This window comes from Myxine glutinosa, chromosome 1, assembly GCF_964187855.1.
Source record: "Myxine glutinosa chromosome 1, kmMyxGlut1.1, whole genome shotgun sequence".
Classification (NCBI taxonomy): Eukaryota; Metazoa; Chordata; class Myxini; order Myxiniformes; family Myxinidae; genus Myxine; species Myxine glutinosa.
In genome coordinates, this window is record NC_136261.1 from 93,891,826 (window position 1) to 93,906,475 (window position 14,650).

The window sequence follows — 14,650 nt, forward strand, 5'->3', positions numbered from 1 at the left end:
TACATGGACACGCGTGTCAAAACTGCAAATGCCAACATGTGACGTTGGTTATCCCTGCACGGAGAACAGGATCTCCCAGGAATCCTTTTTTCTTCCCCCATAGATTAGCCATCGCAGCAAAGATTGGTATTTCCGTCAGCGAAGCGACGGGTCTTATATTTTCAAGTAATAGTTTAAACTAGAACGGCACTCGGTACAGCTCATACCTCCGCCAGGCTAAACAGTTTACGTTTTGTATTCCACTGATAGGTGGCAGATCTGGATCCGTACCTGAACCAAAATCCAATTGGCTTGTTCTTGTCGCCTAACCAACTTATCCACCTAGTTTGGTCAAAACTCGTCCACAACTCTTTTGAAATATCATGATATATATATAGTATTTGGCCCCATTGTTCAATGGTGAAGAATAACTTCTCGGATCCAGATCTTGATTCGGATCTTCACCAAAATCGAATCAATTTGTCCTTGCCATGCACTCAACCTGTCCACTAATTTCTGGCCGAATCCGTCCACAAATTCTTGAGATATCGTGCTATATATAGTTTTTGGCCGATCCCTCAATGGTGAAGAATCACTTTAAAACATTATAGTATCCAGATCTGGATCAGAATCTTCCCCAAAATCTAATCATTGCGTCCTTGCAACACAACCAATCTCTCCGCGAAATTTCGTCTGAATCCGTCCACAACTTTTTGAAATATCCTGTTCACAAACAAACAGACAACCAGACAGGTGTTTTTTCCCGTAAGAAGCGAGTGTTTTTTCCCGTAAGAAGCGAGTGTTTTTTCCCGTAAGAAGCGAGTGTTTTTTCGCGTAAGAAGCGAGTGTTTTTTCCTGTAAGAAGCGAGTGTTTTTTCCTGTAAAAAGCGAGTGTTTCTTCTCGTAAGAAGTGAGTGTTTTTTCCTGTAAAAAGCGAGTGCTTTTTCCCATAAGAAGCGAGTGTTTTTTCCGTCAGAAGCGAGTATTTTTTCCTGTAATAAGCGAGTGTTTCTTCTCATAAGAAGCGAGTATTTTTTCCTGTAATAAGCGAGTGTTTCTTCTCATAAGAAGCAAGTGTTTTTTCCCGTAAGAAGCGAGTGTTTTTTCCCGTAAGAAGCGAGTGTTTTTTCCCGTAAGAAGCGAGCATTTCTTCTCGTAAGAAGCGAGTGTTTCTAGTCATATATATACCAAGACCCCATCATGCCTCTCACTCATAATTTATTAGATAAGAGCTGAATGGTTGTTCCCTCCAATCACAGGCGAGATACATGATTGGGTCTTGATATTTATAGTACTAGGGCATGCCCGTACTATATATATATGTAAAATTATATCCCCCCCCCCTCTATTTACATGAAATGGTTTGGTCCATTCGCAAAGCCAAAGCGAACGGCTTGCGAGTACGGTGACAATCCCCCCCCTCTATTTACATGAAATGGTTTGGTCCAAAGCGAACGGCTTGCGAGTACGGTGACAACCCCCCCCCCCCCCCTCTATTTACATGAAATGGTTTGGTCCAAAGCGAACGGCTTGCGAGTACGGTGACAATCCCCCCCCCCTCTATTTACATGAAATGGTTTGGTCCAAAGCGAACGGCTTGCGGAGTTTGGTAAAGAAATCGCCATAGCGTGCACAAACGCGCAGGAAAGCGAAAGAATCGCAAATTAGTTTTAATTAGTTTTAAAACATAGTTTAACGCCAACATAGCGGCAACATAGTTTGCCAACGTGAAATAAATGAATACGCTCTCAAATGTGCCGTCCGAGGCAGAGTCTGTTCGGCACGTTCGGCACACGTGATAGCTCGCTGCTCTCTGATTGGTTGAATCGTTTTTTGGACATAGCTCGGTAACTACTTCTCCGATTAATATGAAACCTTGAAAAGGCACATCCTCGGGTCCCCAGCAATATACCTGGCAAGTTTCAAGTATATCGGACCCGTGGTTGTCGAGAAACAGCGGTCACAGACAAACAAACAAACACACAGACACACAGAGATTACTGGAATTATAGATAGACTAGGGCATGCCCGTACGTGGGTGCAATGCCCGTACGTGGGTACGTGGGTACGTGGGTGCGAGTACGGTGACAATCCTCCCCCCCTCTATTTACATGAAATGGTTTGGTCCATTCGCAAAGCCAAAGCGAACGGCTTGCGAGTACGGTGACAATCCCCCCCCCCTCTATTTACATGAAATGGTTTGGTCCAAAGCGAACGGCTTGCGAGTACGGTGATAATCCCCCCCCCCTCTATTTACATGAAATGGTTTGGTCCAAAGCGAACGGCTTGCGGAGTTTGGTAAAGAAATCGCCATAGCTCGGTAACTACTTGTCCGATTAATATGAAACCTTGAAAAGGCACATCCTCGGGTCCCCAGCAATATACCTGGCAAGTTTCAAGTATATCGGACCCGTGGTTGTCGAGAAACAGCGGTCACAGACAAACACACAAACACACAAACACACAAACACACAGACACACAGACACACAGAGATTACTGGAATTATAGATAGATGACTGCAATTAGATAGTAGATTACTCGTATGTTAAGGAATAATTACTGATAAAGGCAAACCTGAACAGCTGAATTGCTGACACTGTGGAGTTGGGGAACTGTTGGAGGCTGAGGCCTAAGGGAGGAGGAAGGATGTTGAGAGAGACGTGGTCGTGGCAGAGGTGATCCACCAATGTCAGGGGCTACAGAACCTTGCAAGAACATCTGCAGAAATGAATATTTCAGGTTAGCAATGGCACTTTGAGGCTTGAATGACAAAATTAATATATTTAATACATAACATCTACTTCACATACATCTACCTCAGTTAACCTTATATCAACTGTATTTTTCCAGGTACCTACATTTACAGCTTTTATGAATCCAATCAAATTTTTACATGACAAAATCAGTGATGTGTTCCTGAAAAGTATTGTTGGGGTTTTGAGAACCCTGCACTTTGTAAATTGTTGTAAATATACCCTTTGTAAATAATTCTCTGTAAATACCTCCATTTCTTGTTAAGGTCAAAGGTCGTCCCCTAGTTAGGCCATGAACAACACATAGCGAACCATAGGCCCTCTTCGTAGTTATTTCATTATTATGTGTTTCAGGTAAGGCTGTGTTTCCAATAGTTGAATCTACGTTGCATTAATCAAATAAGATAGGCCCCATTCCATCCATTTGCTCTCCCTCTCCAAATTGTGGTACATCGTTGCCAGCAGCAAGAACTCCATTACGCACGAGGCCAAGGACAGGAAAAAGGGGGCGGAACCTGAGGAAGAGGCGTGGCCCTGTCATCAACCCGCCAGGGGCGTGGTCGGTAAGCCCTAACCACCAACCAGCACCGTGGTGAGCGAACCGGTAGGCGTGCCATCGGAGCCCGTGGCTTGATACGGCCACGAGTAATAAAAGCAACTGCAAGGGACTGCTTGGCTAGTTGAGTGAGGGAGTTGAGTGAGGGAGTTGGAGTGAGAGGGTCCGAAGAGAGTTGAGTGAGTGGGACGAACAAGGTACGAGAGCCGGTGAGAAGGCAGGAGAGACGAGCTGCGCGGAGCTGCTTCAGAAAGCCTCTGCCGTGTGAAACCGAATACGGGAAGCTGCCGGCTGCTGTTTGCTTCGAGCCCGGAGCATGAACCTGGGCTGAACCTCAATGCTTACCGCTGCCTGGACCCTTCTCTCCCTGGCACATCCCTACCATTGCAATTCCCTTTGTCGTGTAAGTCCATTGTCTGTCCTTTGTGTTGTCTGGGGTTCCATCATTAAGACTGTTTAAGGCTTGCCCTGTGTATCTGCTTCTTCCTCTTCACTGTAAATTGCTTTCGTTCCTTCTTCGGTTTCTTCGGTTGTGTAAATAATTAATAAATACCTGTTATTTCTTACCCTTTTGGTTTCATTCTTCCCCGATCGCTTTAGTCTTTTCTTTCGATTGAATACCTGTGGCACAATTTGGCCAACGCTCGGAATCGGGTTTAGTCGCTTGATAACGGCATGAACCACGGATTGCTAAACCGCTCGGCAAATACCATCTTGTCCGTGGTTCGAGCGGTACTTGTCTCCCTGTTTTGCGGAGGGATTGTTAAAGGTATTCGGGATAACACCTGGACCAATAACCCTGGTCAATCCCACCCCGCAAAAGAGCGTTGCAAGTACCAGGACCGGTCGGATGGCCAGCTTAACAGGACAAGGGGATTAACCCCCCCTTGCTAACAGGAGTGCCGTCCCCCGGATCCGCAACAGTATTATGGCTGATCTCATTTTTTATATATTTGGTACAGATGGAAGTCAAGGTTCAGAGAACTGAATGACACAGGACAAATGGAGCACACACATAAAATCATGTTTAGAAGACGAATTTTGGCAGACAATGAAATTATCATGAGTTACAACTTACAGCAAAATTCAAAGAACAGTCATTCACACTCTTCTCCAATCCCTCACACTCCTCTCCAATCCCTCACACTCTTCTCCAATCCCTCACACTCCTCTCCAATCCCTCACACTCCTCTCAAATCCCTCACACTCCTCTCAAATCCCTCACACTCCTCTCAAATCCCTCACACTCCTCTCAAATCCCTCACACTCCTCTCAAATTCCTCACACTCCTCTCAAATCCCTCACACTCCTCTCAAATCCCTCACACTCCTCTCAAATCCCTCACACTCCTCTCCAATTCCTCATACTCCCCTCCAATCGTGCCTCACTCGCCTCTCCAATCGCTTCTCACTCGCCTCTCCAATCGCTCCTCACTCTCCTCTCCAATCGGCCCTCACTCTCCAACCCCATCGCTACTCTCCAACACCTCCTCACACTCCTCTCCAACACCTCCCCACCACCTCCTCACACTCCTCTCCAATACCTCCTCACACTCCTCTCCAATACCTCCTCACAATCCTCTCCAATACCTCCTCACACTCCTCTCCAATACCTCCTCACACTCCTCTCCAATACCTCCTCACACTCCTCTCCAATCGCACCTCACTCGCCTCTCCAATCGCACCTCACTCGCCTCTCCAATTGCTCCTCACCCGCCTCTCCAATCGCTCCTCACTCGCCTTTCCAATCGCTCCTCACTCGCCTCTCCAATCGCTCCTCACTCGCCTCTCCAATCGCTCCTCACTCTCCTCTCCAATCGGCTTTTTCCCGTCTCGTTTCTCTCGTTTTTCTCCCGTCTAATTCTTTTTCTTACTGCATCATTTTCAAGTTTGCATTGATGTTCGTCGACGGACTCGTTCACCCATCTCATTCGTTTTCTTGCTGCATCCTGTTCAAGTCTGCATTCTTCATCGACCGTCTCATTCATTTTAGAAATGGAAGTTTCCACGCAACGCATGAATTGTCACGATCCTCAAGAGGAAGTGTCTCGTAATCATCAAATGACAAATAGCAAGTAAATTACATTGTGAAAATTAAAGATTTCAAATAAACCTATTTAAAGTGTACTCGCACGTAACTAATAAAAAAAAACGAAAAAATATCTCTCGGTAATTTCCTGAAACATTTTATTTCCGGATAATAATGTTGAATGAAATAAGAACCAAGAAATATATGTCGTTTTTGTGACGACTGTCATCAAAAGTAAAAGTAATATATCTTAACGGAAAAGAAAAAGCGAATTTTTAATATATGTCGACATTTTCCCCGACTGTTATTTTAGGCGGTGTATTTTCGTGTATCATTAAAAAAAAAACACCTTTAGAGGCCATTTTTCCCCGCAAAGCGGGGGTTGGCCTTTTTCGGGCACCGTGGTTGTTGTTGTTTTTGTTGGTCCCCTTTTTGAAGCAATGTTTTACGGCCGGATGCCCTTCCTGCCGCCAACCCTTTTTGTCGCCTTTTACGACAAACAGGGAATTACCAGTGAACTGGTACTCAATTTGCCGACCTCGGAAGGATGACAGGCTGAGTCAACCCCCCTGGCGTTAATTCAGCAATCGACCGGGATTCGAACCCAGGATCCTAGGATCCTAAGCTGGCACCCTAGCCGCTAGCCCAACACCAGGCTTTCCCTACATTTCGCCAGGCTACACCTACACATTTTCGTGTATCATTGTGGCGCGATATTTAAAAATATATCTCTGCATTTTCCCATGTGCGTGAATGTTCTCAAATATTTCTGACACCGAGTCTAAAACCATCGATAAAAATTAAATCAGATGGTGAATTCGAGATAAAATCGTAAGGGTGACTCAATGAATGGGCTTTATTTTACAGGCCTTTGGGAAATCATTTCGTTCTATAAACGGAAACTTTCATCGGATTTTCTTCCCGTTTTTTTTCAACCGAGTCTAAAACTATGTTAGCGACTGTTAAAAATGAAATTATATATCGAATTCGAGTTGAAATAAACCTGTGTGAGAAAGAAAGACAGCACGGGCCTAACTAAACAGGCCTCAAAGCTATTCGAGTTAATAAAATGGTGGATATTTGTTTACAAGAAGCCTCTCCAAGAATGGGTGGAGCTACTCTGTAAACGGAGTAAGCCACACCCCCGGACAGACAGACAGACAGAATCACCTACGCCTATTATAATATAGATATTCCCTTACAAGGAGAATAAAGGAGGTTGATAGCACATCAAAGCCTGCGCGATGTGGCGACCCATGGTTGTTTGTCCATGCTCTATCTTTAATAAATACTGAGTGTCAAGCAAGGAAGCAGACCTATCATTTTATAAAATCTTTGGTGTGACTTGGTCAGGGTTCGAACCACTGACCTCCGAGACTGAGAGCAGACCCTCTAACCATTACGCCACAATATCTGGTCATAAATAATTAGTATGACATGCTGGACATATTAAGTTAAAATTATTATGTCTGGTGTGCCATATTGGTCCATAACTGCTTAAACAGTATGAGGTAAGGATGGCATATGAAGCAGCAAGCTTACTCCTTGGAAATCAGAGCTGGGTGCAGACGTCTTTAGTTGTGCATCTTCCTCCCACCACTGGATTTTCTGAAGAGGAACAAGGACAGGAAAAGAAAAAAAATTAAATCTCCATTTTTTAACAGATTGTTTCATCACATGTGAACTGTTATGCAAGTATTACTACTAAATTATTGGTTCAACAAAGAGTTGAGGAAAAACTTTAAAAAAACATTGTGATGAATTGACTGTCTCTGGCATCTCTACACAAAAACCCTTTTCAAAGACTATTATGCAATTATTTAACTATTTAAATATAAACCTGAGGCAATGATGTGTTAACAAGGCCTAATTGATCTTGAATAGACTGAAGCTCCAGCTGTTGCTGCTGGATGCTTGACCGTAGCTCCCATGTCCTACGCTCCAACTGATCTCTCAGGTGCTGGATTGCTCCAATCTGTGGTTCCAAAGAAGCTGCAGAAGCTGTGGGTTGCTGGATAAAAACATTAATGCAAAACAGGGAGAGCAGTGCACAATTTATATTGCCAGAGAATAAGGAAATTGTTACAGTGGAGAAGTAAAATATCTGGACCATGTATTGGAATGTGGTACCTGAGCAAAGCCAGCACCAAGACCAAGTGTAACTGACTGAGCCACCTGTCCTGGAGACGCCAGCAAGTGTGGCCTGGAAGTTAGGGCAGCAGCCTAGAGCACACAGACGAAGATTTTACAAGCACAAGTTCACATCATCAATAATCTATATAATAACACATCATTAATAATCTATATAATAACATGCTTATTCGTCCGTCCGTGTGTAATGCTCCTTTCCACCCAATAGTTGGACAGATGGCTCGACTCCACCCACGATTTTAACCTGAAAATCTATCATACAGCCACCATTTTTGTGCTACGTGAAGCCAAATATATCTTCGTAGCTGTCATATTCATAAATCAACATGCTCTCCCTATAGGTTTTCCTTTCAGTGTAAAACGACCAAAGTGACTGTTAAAAGGATCATCAAATATCGAAAGGTTAGAGCCGATACGCATCACGGGCCTTGTGAAGGCTACAGTAGTTATAGGCCTCAGCCTTCAGTCCTTTGGCTTCAAGCATCTGGTGTCAGCCTCTGGGCCAGTACAATTGGAATCCATCTGAGATATATTAAACCACAATGTTATGTCCAATTAGGCAGTGGGCATGTTTTTACTTCAAATCCGGATTATGTTTTATTTTTGGAGCAATCAAGGCAACAGTCTGTTGCCTTGGACACCTCCCAAATAACTGTGTAGCATTCTCTCGAACAAGGGCTGTTAGCGTGTAGGTGCCACGAGTCCTTGCTATTATTTCTGACTATTTTATCTTAAACGACTCGACCAGAGAGCATTATAAAACCCATGTCATTGTAAATGCCTTTGTCCGAGAAGTTCTGGGAATCTCACGAGATTGTGAAAGAAAACATCAGTCATTATTTCACTTTCATCGATGTGTATATATGCATCAGCAAGAAGATAATTGGTTTTGGGTCATTTATTGGCACAATTAGGCTGTTCATGGTCATTTGAGAGTCGCAATTCTTTGAAGTTACCACATAACTCATGGAATTGTGAGTTAAAGAGGCAACCATGATAGGCCATAACATGTAAGAGCCATGACATGTTTCTGTTTCGATCGCAATTTCTGTGAAGTCAGTGATAGAATGGTGGGGGACGGGATAGAGTTCAATATTCCACTCTTGATGAGGAATGAATGAATATGTAATGATCAATCTGGGAATGCTGAGGGGGTAAGGGAGGATAGAGTGTTGGGTTTGGGAGGGGGGAAGAGCAAAGATGGGACAGCATTGGGAGGGGGAGGTTGAGGCTTTGTGGGGGGGGGGGGGGAGTGGGGGTTGAGGAGTTGTGGTGGGGAGGGGATTGAGGAGTTGTGGTGGGCGGTGGGTAAGGAGGAGACTTGAAGGCTTGGAGTGGAAGGAGATTGAAGCCTTTTGGTTGAGCGGGGGAGGTTAAGGACTTAGGGTTTGGGCAGGGGTGTTGATGACTTGTGGTTTGGGATGGGGGTGATGATGATTTGGGGTCTGGGAAGGGGAGCTGGTTGAGGACTTGCAGTCACATTTTACATTGCACAGATGTTCCACGGGTCCCTGCTAGTAGCAATTATTGTCAATATATGACATGTTCAAACCAAACATCTCACACTCACCATGTTGATCAAGCATAATGGTGTCTGCCACATTTTATCAACATGGTAAAAATGCTACAATGTTTTGTTGTTTGGAAGAATTCCTCAAAAAGCCTGGAACTTTTCTCACAATGCCACAACTTTTCCCACAACCCAGATGTGATGCAAAAATAAAGTTTTCATACCACATATTTCTGTCAAACTCTAAGGTTGCAGCCATGATTTTGGAGGAACCAATTATGTTGTATTCCACAAAAAACATTTTCTCATTAAAATATTGTGGACATAATTGGTAAATAAAACAATGACAATCTTTTTTATAGAATACAACAATAACAATAACAATCTTGAACCAATATATGGTTCAAGGGTCTTGGAGAAGCTTTAACACAAATGACACACACACACACACATCCAGACAAAGATATGAGACATCACTGGACTTGACTACAAACAAACTGACCTAAGGCTAAGTGGAATGGAATAAATTTCTGGGGGAACTCTGGGTACAACTATCTTACGGCACTTTCTCTCCTCCGTCAACAGGGCATTTAAGGAGGAATTTCATCTTCCCCATGGGTTTCAAAACCACTGTGTTTATTCATGCTTTATGCTTTAAATGCCGAACAAGAAAGCAACATGTACCATTTTAAAAGGCTGCGCTATGAGGTCAAAATTGGACCACTGACCCAGAATCGAAGCAAACACTATAACCATTCTGCCACCTCGTCTTATTATTCCTCTATTTTGGTTTACTGCATTGTTACAGTCTGGTTTACCAAATCAATTACATCAAATATAATTGTACTAGAATGAACAGTGCATTCTTATATTCTGCTTCTCCATTCCAGGTGATGAAAAGTCCAAGTCAAAAATATTATATGTAAATACTGACAAGTCAGGAGACGACAATGGTTCACGAGCGAGCGGTATTCTTCGGTTCGATTTCGAAAATTCGGTTCGATTCCGACAACTTTGAAAATTTGACCTTTGTGACCTTCAAAGGTCAAAGATTCTGAAATTTGTTGGAAAACTTGTATTTCATGATGTATATGATAATTATATAAGATCATGTACGACATTTCACCCTATCAGGAAGCGAACAATTTAATAAAACCATCAAAAAACGACTTTTCTAAATTTCGTGACCTTGTGACCTTGACCTTGGGGCGAAAATGAAAAATCGAGCTCCGTGGGGCTAGACACATGACATTGGCCTAACCAAATAACGAAACCCCTGTCAGATTCCACCAACTCCCTCGGAGAAGATGTAGCTTGAACTCGATTACCCCCTAAAAAGACATCTTTTTCAGGCGTCGCTCCGCCCACAATGGGCGCAATACGTCCACTCTAGGCAGGACACAACTCGATCATGATATCAACCTCCCACCCAAGTTTCATCAAGATCGGATGATATCATCGGGTAGTTATACTGTTATATATATATATATTGTTATATATACAATATATATATTATATATATATATATATATATATATATATATATTGTTGAGGTTTTGAGATTGTACATATAACATCATTAAAGGTTAAAGGTTTGCCCCCCATAGTTAGTCCAAGGGCAACACATAGGCCCATTAGAATTAGTTATGTCATAGTGTGTGTAAGAGTAGGCCATTTCCCTAGTGATATCTGCATTGTGTGAAGAAATGAGCTTAGGTCCTTTTCATTTTGCGGCCACCCTTCATTTTCATCATGGGCAAACTCGATCCCGCGCCCAATTTTGGCTGATCCCTCCATGTGTGGTGCTTTGGCTGCCAGCAGCATTAGCTGCCCTTTGCTCGCTCAAACTCGTCGGGTAACCACGAGGTAGGCCTGAAAAGAGGGAGGAGCGCGAGGGTCGAGGTGTGGCCGCGTCAAGCAGCGCGTCAGAGGCAGTGACGGTAAGAGCAACAGCCAACCAGGGCTGAGAGGGCATGGCTTGATAGGGCGTGGTACAGAGCGTCCAGTAAGTTCCAGAGGGATCGCTGGGCAAGGCTATATAAGCCAGCACACAAAGCCCTTGAAAGGACTGGCCAGAAGGACTTATGAGGACTCGTGCGGGAGGAATGAAAGGAATCGTGCATTATAGAGGACTGACCTGAGTGATGAGAAGGGATGCACAGTTCTGAGTTGAGTTGTGAGAAGGGAGAGGCGCTTACAGAGAACTGTGTTGGAGAGAACTGATCCGGAGCACTCGTGTTGAAGCACAGAGAGGACCGGCATGCACATGACAGTTTCGAGGCCATTGATTGAGAAGCACATTGTTCGCGTTTATTGAACTGTTCGCTTATTACGTACGCGACTGAGCCGCAAGTTTAACCGCCAAAGCCAGCCCGACCGTTCGCCCTGTAATAACCCCATGCATACCAAACGACACGTGGAGAGCTCCTGCCGTCTGTTCATCTGCTTCGCGGTGCGAGTTGGGGACCGGAGAGCGAGCTGCCTGGACGCCATCCCTGGACCGTCAACCTGTTTGTCTGCAACCCCGTGTGAGTGTGTCTGAGTGTGATGGGCCCGTTTGTCTTGGGATAAGTTAAGACTGTATAAGGCTGCACTGTGTATTCTTCTTCTTCTCATTGCACAAAGTGTAAATAAACCTTGTTATTCCTGTTCTTCCAAATTCGACCGTTTCCGTGATTTCCACCATTGGGTAAGCGTGGCACGATTAAGAACCGCTTGGATCGGGTTTTGTCCGGGAAGGACGTCATAGGTCCCGGGTCCCGTCGGCTAGTAAAAGACAAGGGGACTAATCCCCCCTTGGTAAGGGGAAAAGGCCGGCACTGAGATCCGCAACATCGCCCGTCTCCGTCCATCCCTCTCCTCCACGGCTGCAGAAACCCTCATCCACGCCTTCATCACCTCCCGTCTGGACTACTGCAACAGCCTCCTCTTTGGTTCACCCTCAATAATCACCAATAAACTCCAATACATTCAGAACTCTGCTGCCCGTCTACTCACCCATTCCTGGGCCCGTGACCACATCACCCCCGTCCTTTACAAGCTTCACTGGCTCCCCATCCCCCAGAGAATCCAGTACAAAATCCTCCTCTTGACCTACAAAGCCCTCCATAACCTGGCCCCATCCTACCTGACTGACCTCCTCTCCAGACACACTCCCACCCGCAACCTCCGCTCTGCTGGTACCAACCTCCGGACCCCCCCCCCCCCCCCCATGCGGACCAAATTCAGATCCTGGGGGGACAGGGCCTTCCCCATCGCTGCTCCCACCCTCTGGAACTCACTACCTCACACCATCAGAGACTCCTCCTCACTCACCACATTCAAAACATCACTCAAGACCCACCTGTTCAACACTGCATTCAACATTTAACCCACAGCATTTAACCCCTGACTATCTCTTCTCCTTCTCCTTCCTTTTGCTTTGATTATTTACCTATTGATTTTTGTCTTTTTGCACTTGTTTTTTGTACTCTGTCAAAGCGTCTTTGGGCTTCTTGAAAAGCACTATATAAAATAAATGTATTATTATTATTATTATTAATATATATATGTTTATATCAAGAGGTTGCAAGTCTATATTAATTATTTTTATAGTTAATGGCATGACATCACAAAATCTTTGAAATAGATATACTATATACCTTTCTGTCCAACAGTGTGAAAAAAAATACCTGGTTGGCAGTACAAGGATGATGACTGGCATCTTGATGGATGGAAGAAGATGAGTGGCGGGACGATGTGCTTGCGTCTGGGTATAGCTTGGATGCAGTTGCTGGTGATGTGCACAAGGAAATAAACACCACTTACAATATTAAACCACACAACTTACGAAGCCATAAATTGGCAATCTTCTTATGTACCCATCCCATTCTCTTGCTTCTTTGAATGTTTCCAACTTACAGGCAGCATCAGACACATTGGTATGTGAGGATCGGTGGGAAGAATGCGATGAGACCGAAGCTGTACGTCTGTGGCGCGGTGGTTCCAGCAGGAGTCCTCGTGCCACGCAGCTCGTTGGTGCATTCAGTTGTGTATCCAATACCTGCCAGGCATACATCAATATTATTCTGCAAGCAATTTTTTTACAATTGAGCTGTCGTTAATCAGGTTAGTTCAGTGGAAAGACATGCTAGTTTTGTTAAATCACAGTATTCATAATGTTATAAGCTATAGTAGTATAGACAATATACAGCTTGAAAAAATGCATAGTTATGGAAGCTTCACGAAAGCAAGTTCATACAAACAGTACAAACTCTCTGCCCCATAAGCAATAGCAAGATAAAGCTATCCCATTTTAGCCAAACTAGACTCAGCCATTGAAATACAGGCTAAAATAATCAAAGGATCTCACCTTGTCAGCACTGTGCAGCACCTCAGGTAATGCCTCTTCAATGCCCAACTTGCGGCGTCGGTCAGCACGCACATCAGCATAGCTGAGGAACATTTGATTAAGTAGGCAAAATTTAAAAAAAAATCAGTACACAAGTGATGTAACAAATCATGACTGTTCAGGTGATCAGCGCGCACGCACGCACGCACGCGCACGCACACACACACACACACACACACACACACACACACACACACACACACACACACACACACACTTTCCTCACAGTAATATCCAGTTGTGATAAGAATTTTACAATCAAAAGGAAAATGATCCATATCGTCCATAAGAAATTTAAACCACTCGTATGCAATTTTCCACTTGTCCCGAGTGATGTTACATGACTGAAAGTAACGAAAAGTGTATCTTTAATGTTTGATTTATAAACCAAGTGTAGCAAGAACGTATGGACAGATTCAGGTTTGTGAACATTATTATAACTAGGGCATGCCCGTACTATATATATATCTAAAATTATATCCCCCCCCTCTATTTACATGAAATGGTTTGGTCCAAAGCGAACGGCTTGCGAGTACGGTGACAATCCCCCCCCCTCTATTTACATGAAATGGTTTGGTCCAAAGCGAACGGCTTGCGGAGTTTGGTAAAGAAATCGCCATAGCTCGGTAACTACTTGTCCGATTAATATGAAACCTTGAAAAGGCACATCCTCAGGTCCCCAGCAATATACCTGGCAAGTTTCAAGTATATCGGACCCGTGGTTGTCGAGAAACAGCGGTCACAGACAAACATACAAACATACAAACATACAAACATACAAACATACAAACATACACACAGAGATTACTGGAATTATAGATAGACTAGGGCATGCCCGTACTATATATATATCTAAAATTATATCCCCCCCCCCCCTCTATTTACATGAAATGGTTTGGTCCAAAGCGAACGGCTTGCGAGTACGGTGACAATCCCCCCCCTCTATTTACATGAAATGGTTTGGTCCAAAGCGAACGGCTTGCGAGTACGGTGTTTTTTATCGGACCCGTGGAATTATAGATAGTAGTTTTAATTAGTTTTAAAACATAGTTTAACGGCAACATAGTTTTCCAACGTGAAATAAATGAATACGCTCTCAAATGTGCCGTCCGAGGCAGAGTCTGTTCGCCACGTTCGGCACACGTGATAGCTCGCTGCTCTCTGATTGGTTGAATCGTTTTTTGGACATAGCTCGGTAACTACTTGTCCGATTAATATGAAACCTTGAAAAGGCACATCCTCGGGTCCCCAGCAATATACCTGGCAAGTTTAAAGTATATCG

The 14,650-nt window shown here is 44.0% G+C and overlaps 1 protein-coding gene across 3 annotated transcripts in view; it reads right to left on the reverse strand.

The window, feature by feature from the left end:
• The window catches only part of LOC137426438 (circadian locomoter output cycles protein kaput-like), a 225,003-nt gene that overhangs the window by 19,585 nt on the left and 190,768 nt on the right, over positions 1–14,650 (reverse strand). For all 3 annotated transcript variants that reach the window (XM_068114990.2, XM_068114981.2, XM_068114996.2), the window contains 7 exons: positions 13,330–13,411; positions 12,879–13,020; positions 12,650–12,750; positions 7,448–7,540; positions 7,158–7,328; positions 6,860–6,925; positions 2,555–2,698 (listed from right to left, as the gene is read on the reverse strand). In XM_068114990.2, the coding sequence (XP_067971091.1) occupies positions 2,555–2,698; positions 6,860–6,925; positions 7,158–7,328; positions 7,448–7,540; positions 12,650–12,750; positions 12,879–13,020; positions 13,330–13,411 (799 nt within the window). The remainder of the gene's footprint in view (positions 1–2,554; positions 2,699–6,859; positions 6,926–7,157; positions 7,329–7,447; positions 7,541–12,649; positions 12,751–12,878; positions 13,021–13,329; positions 13,412–14,650) is intronic.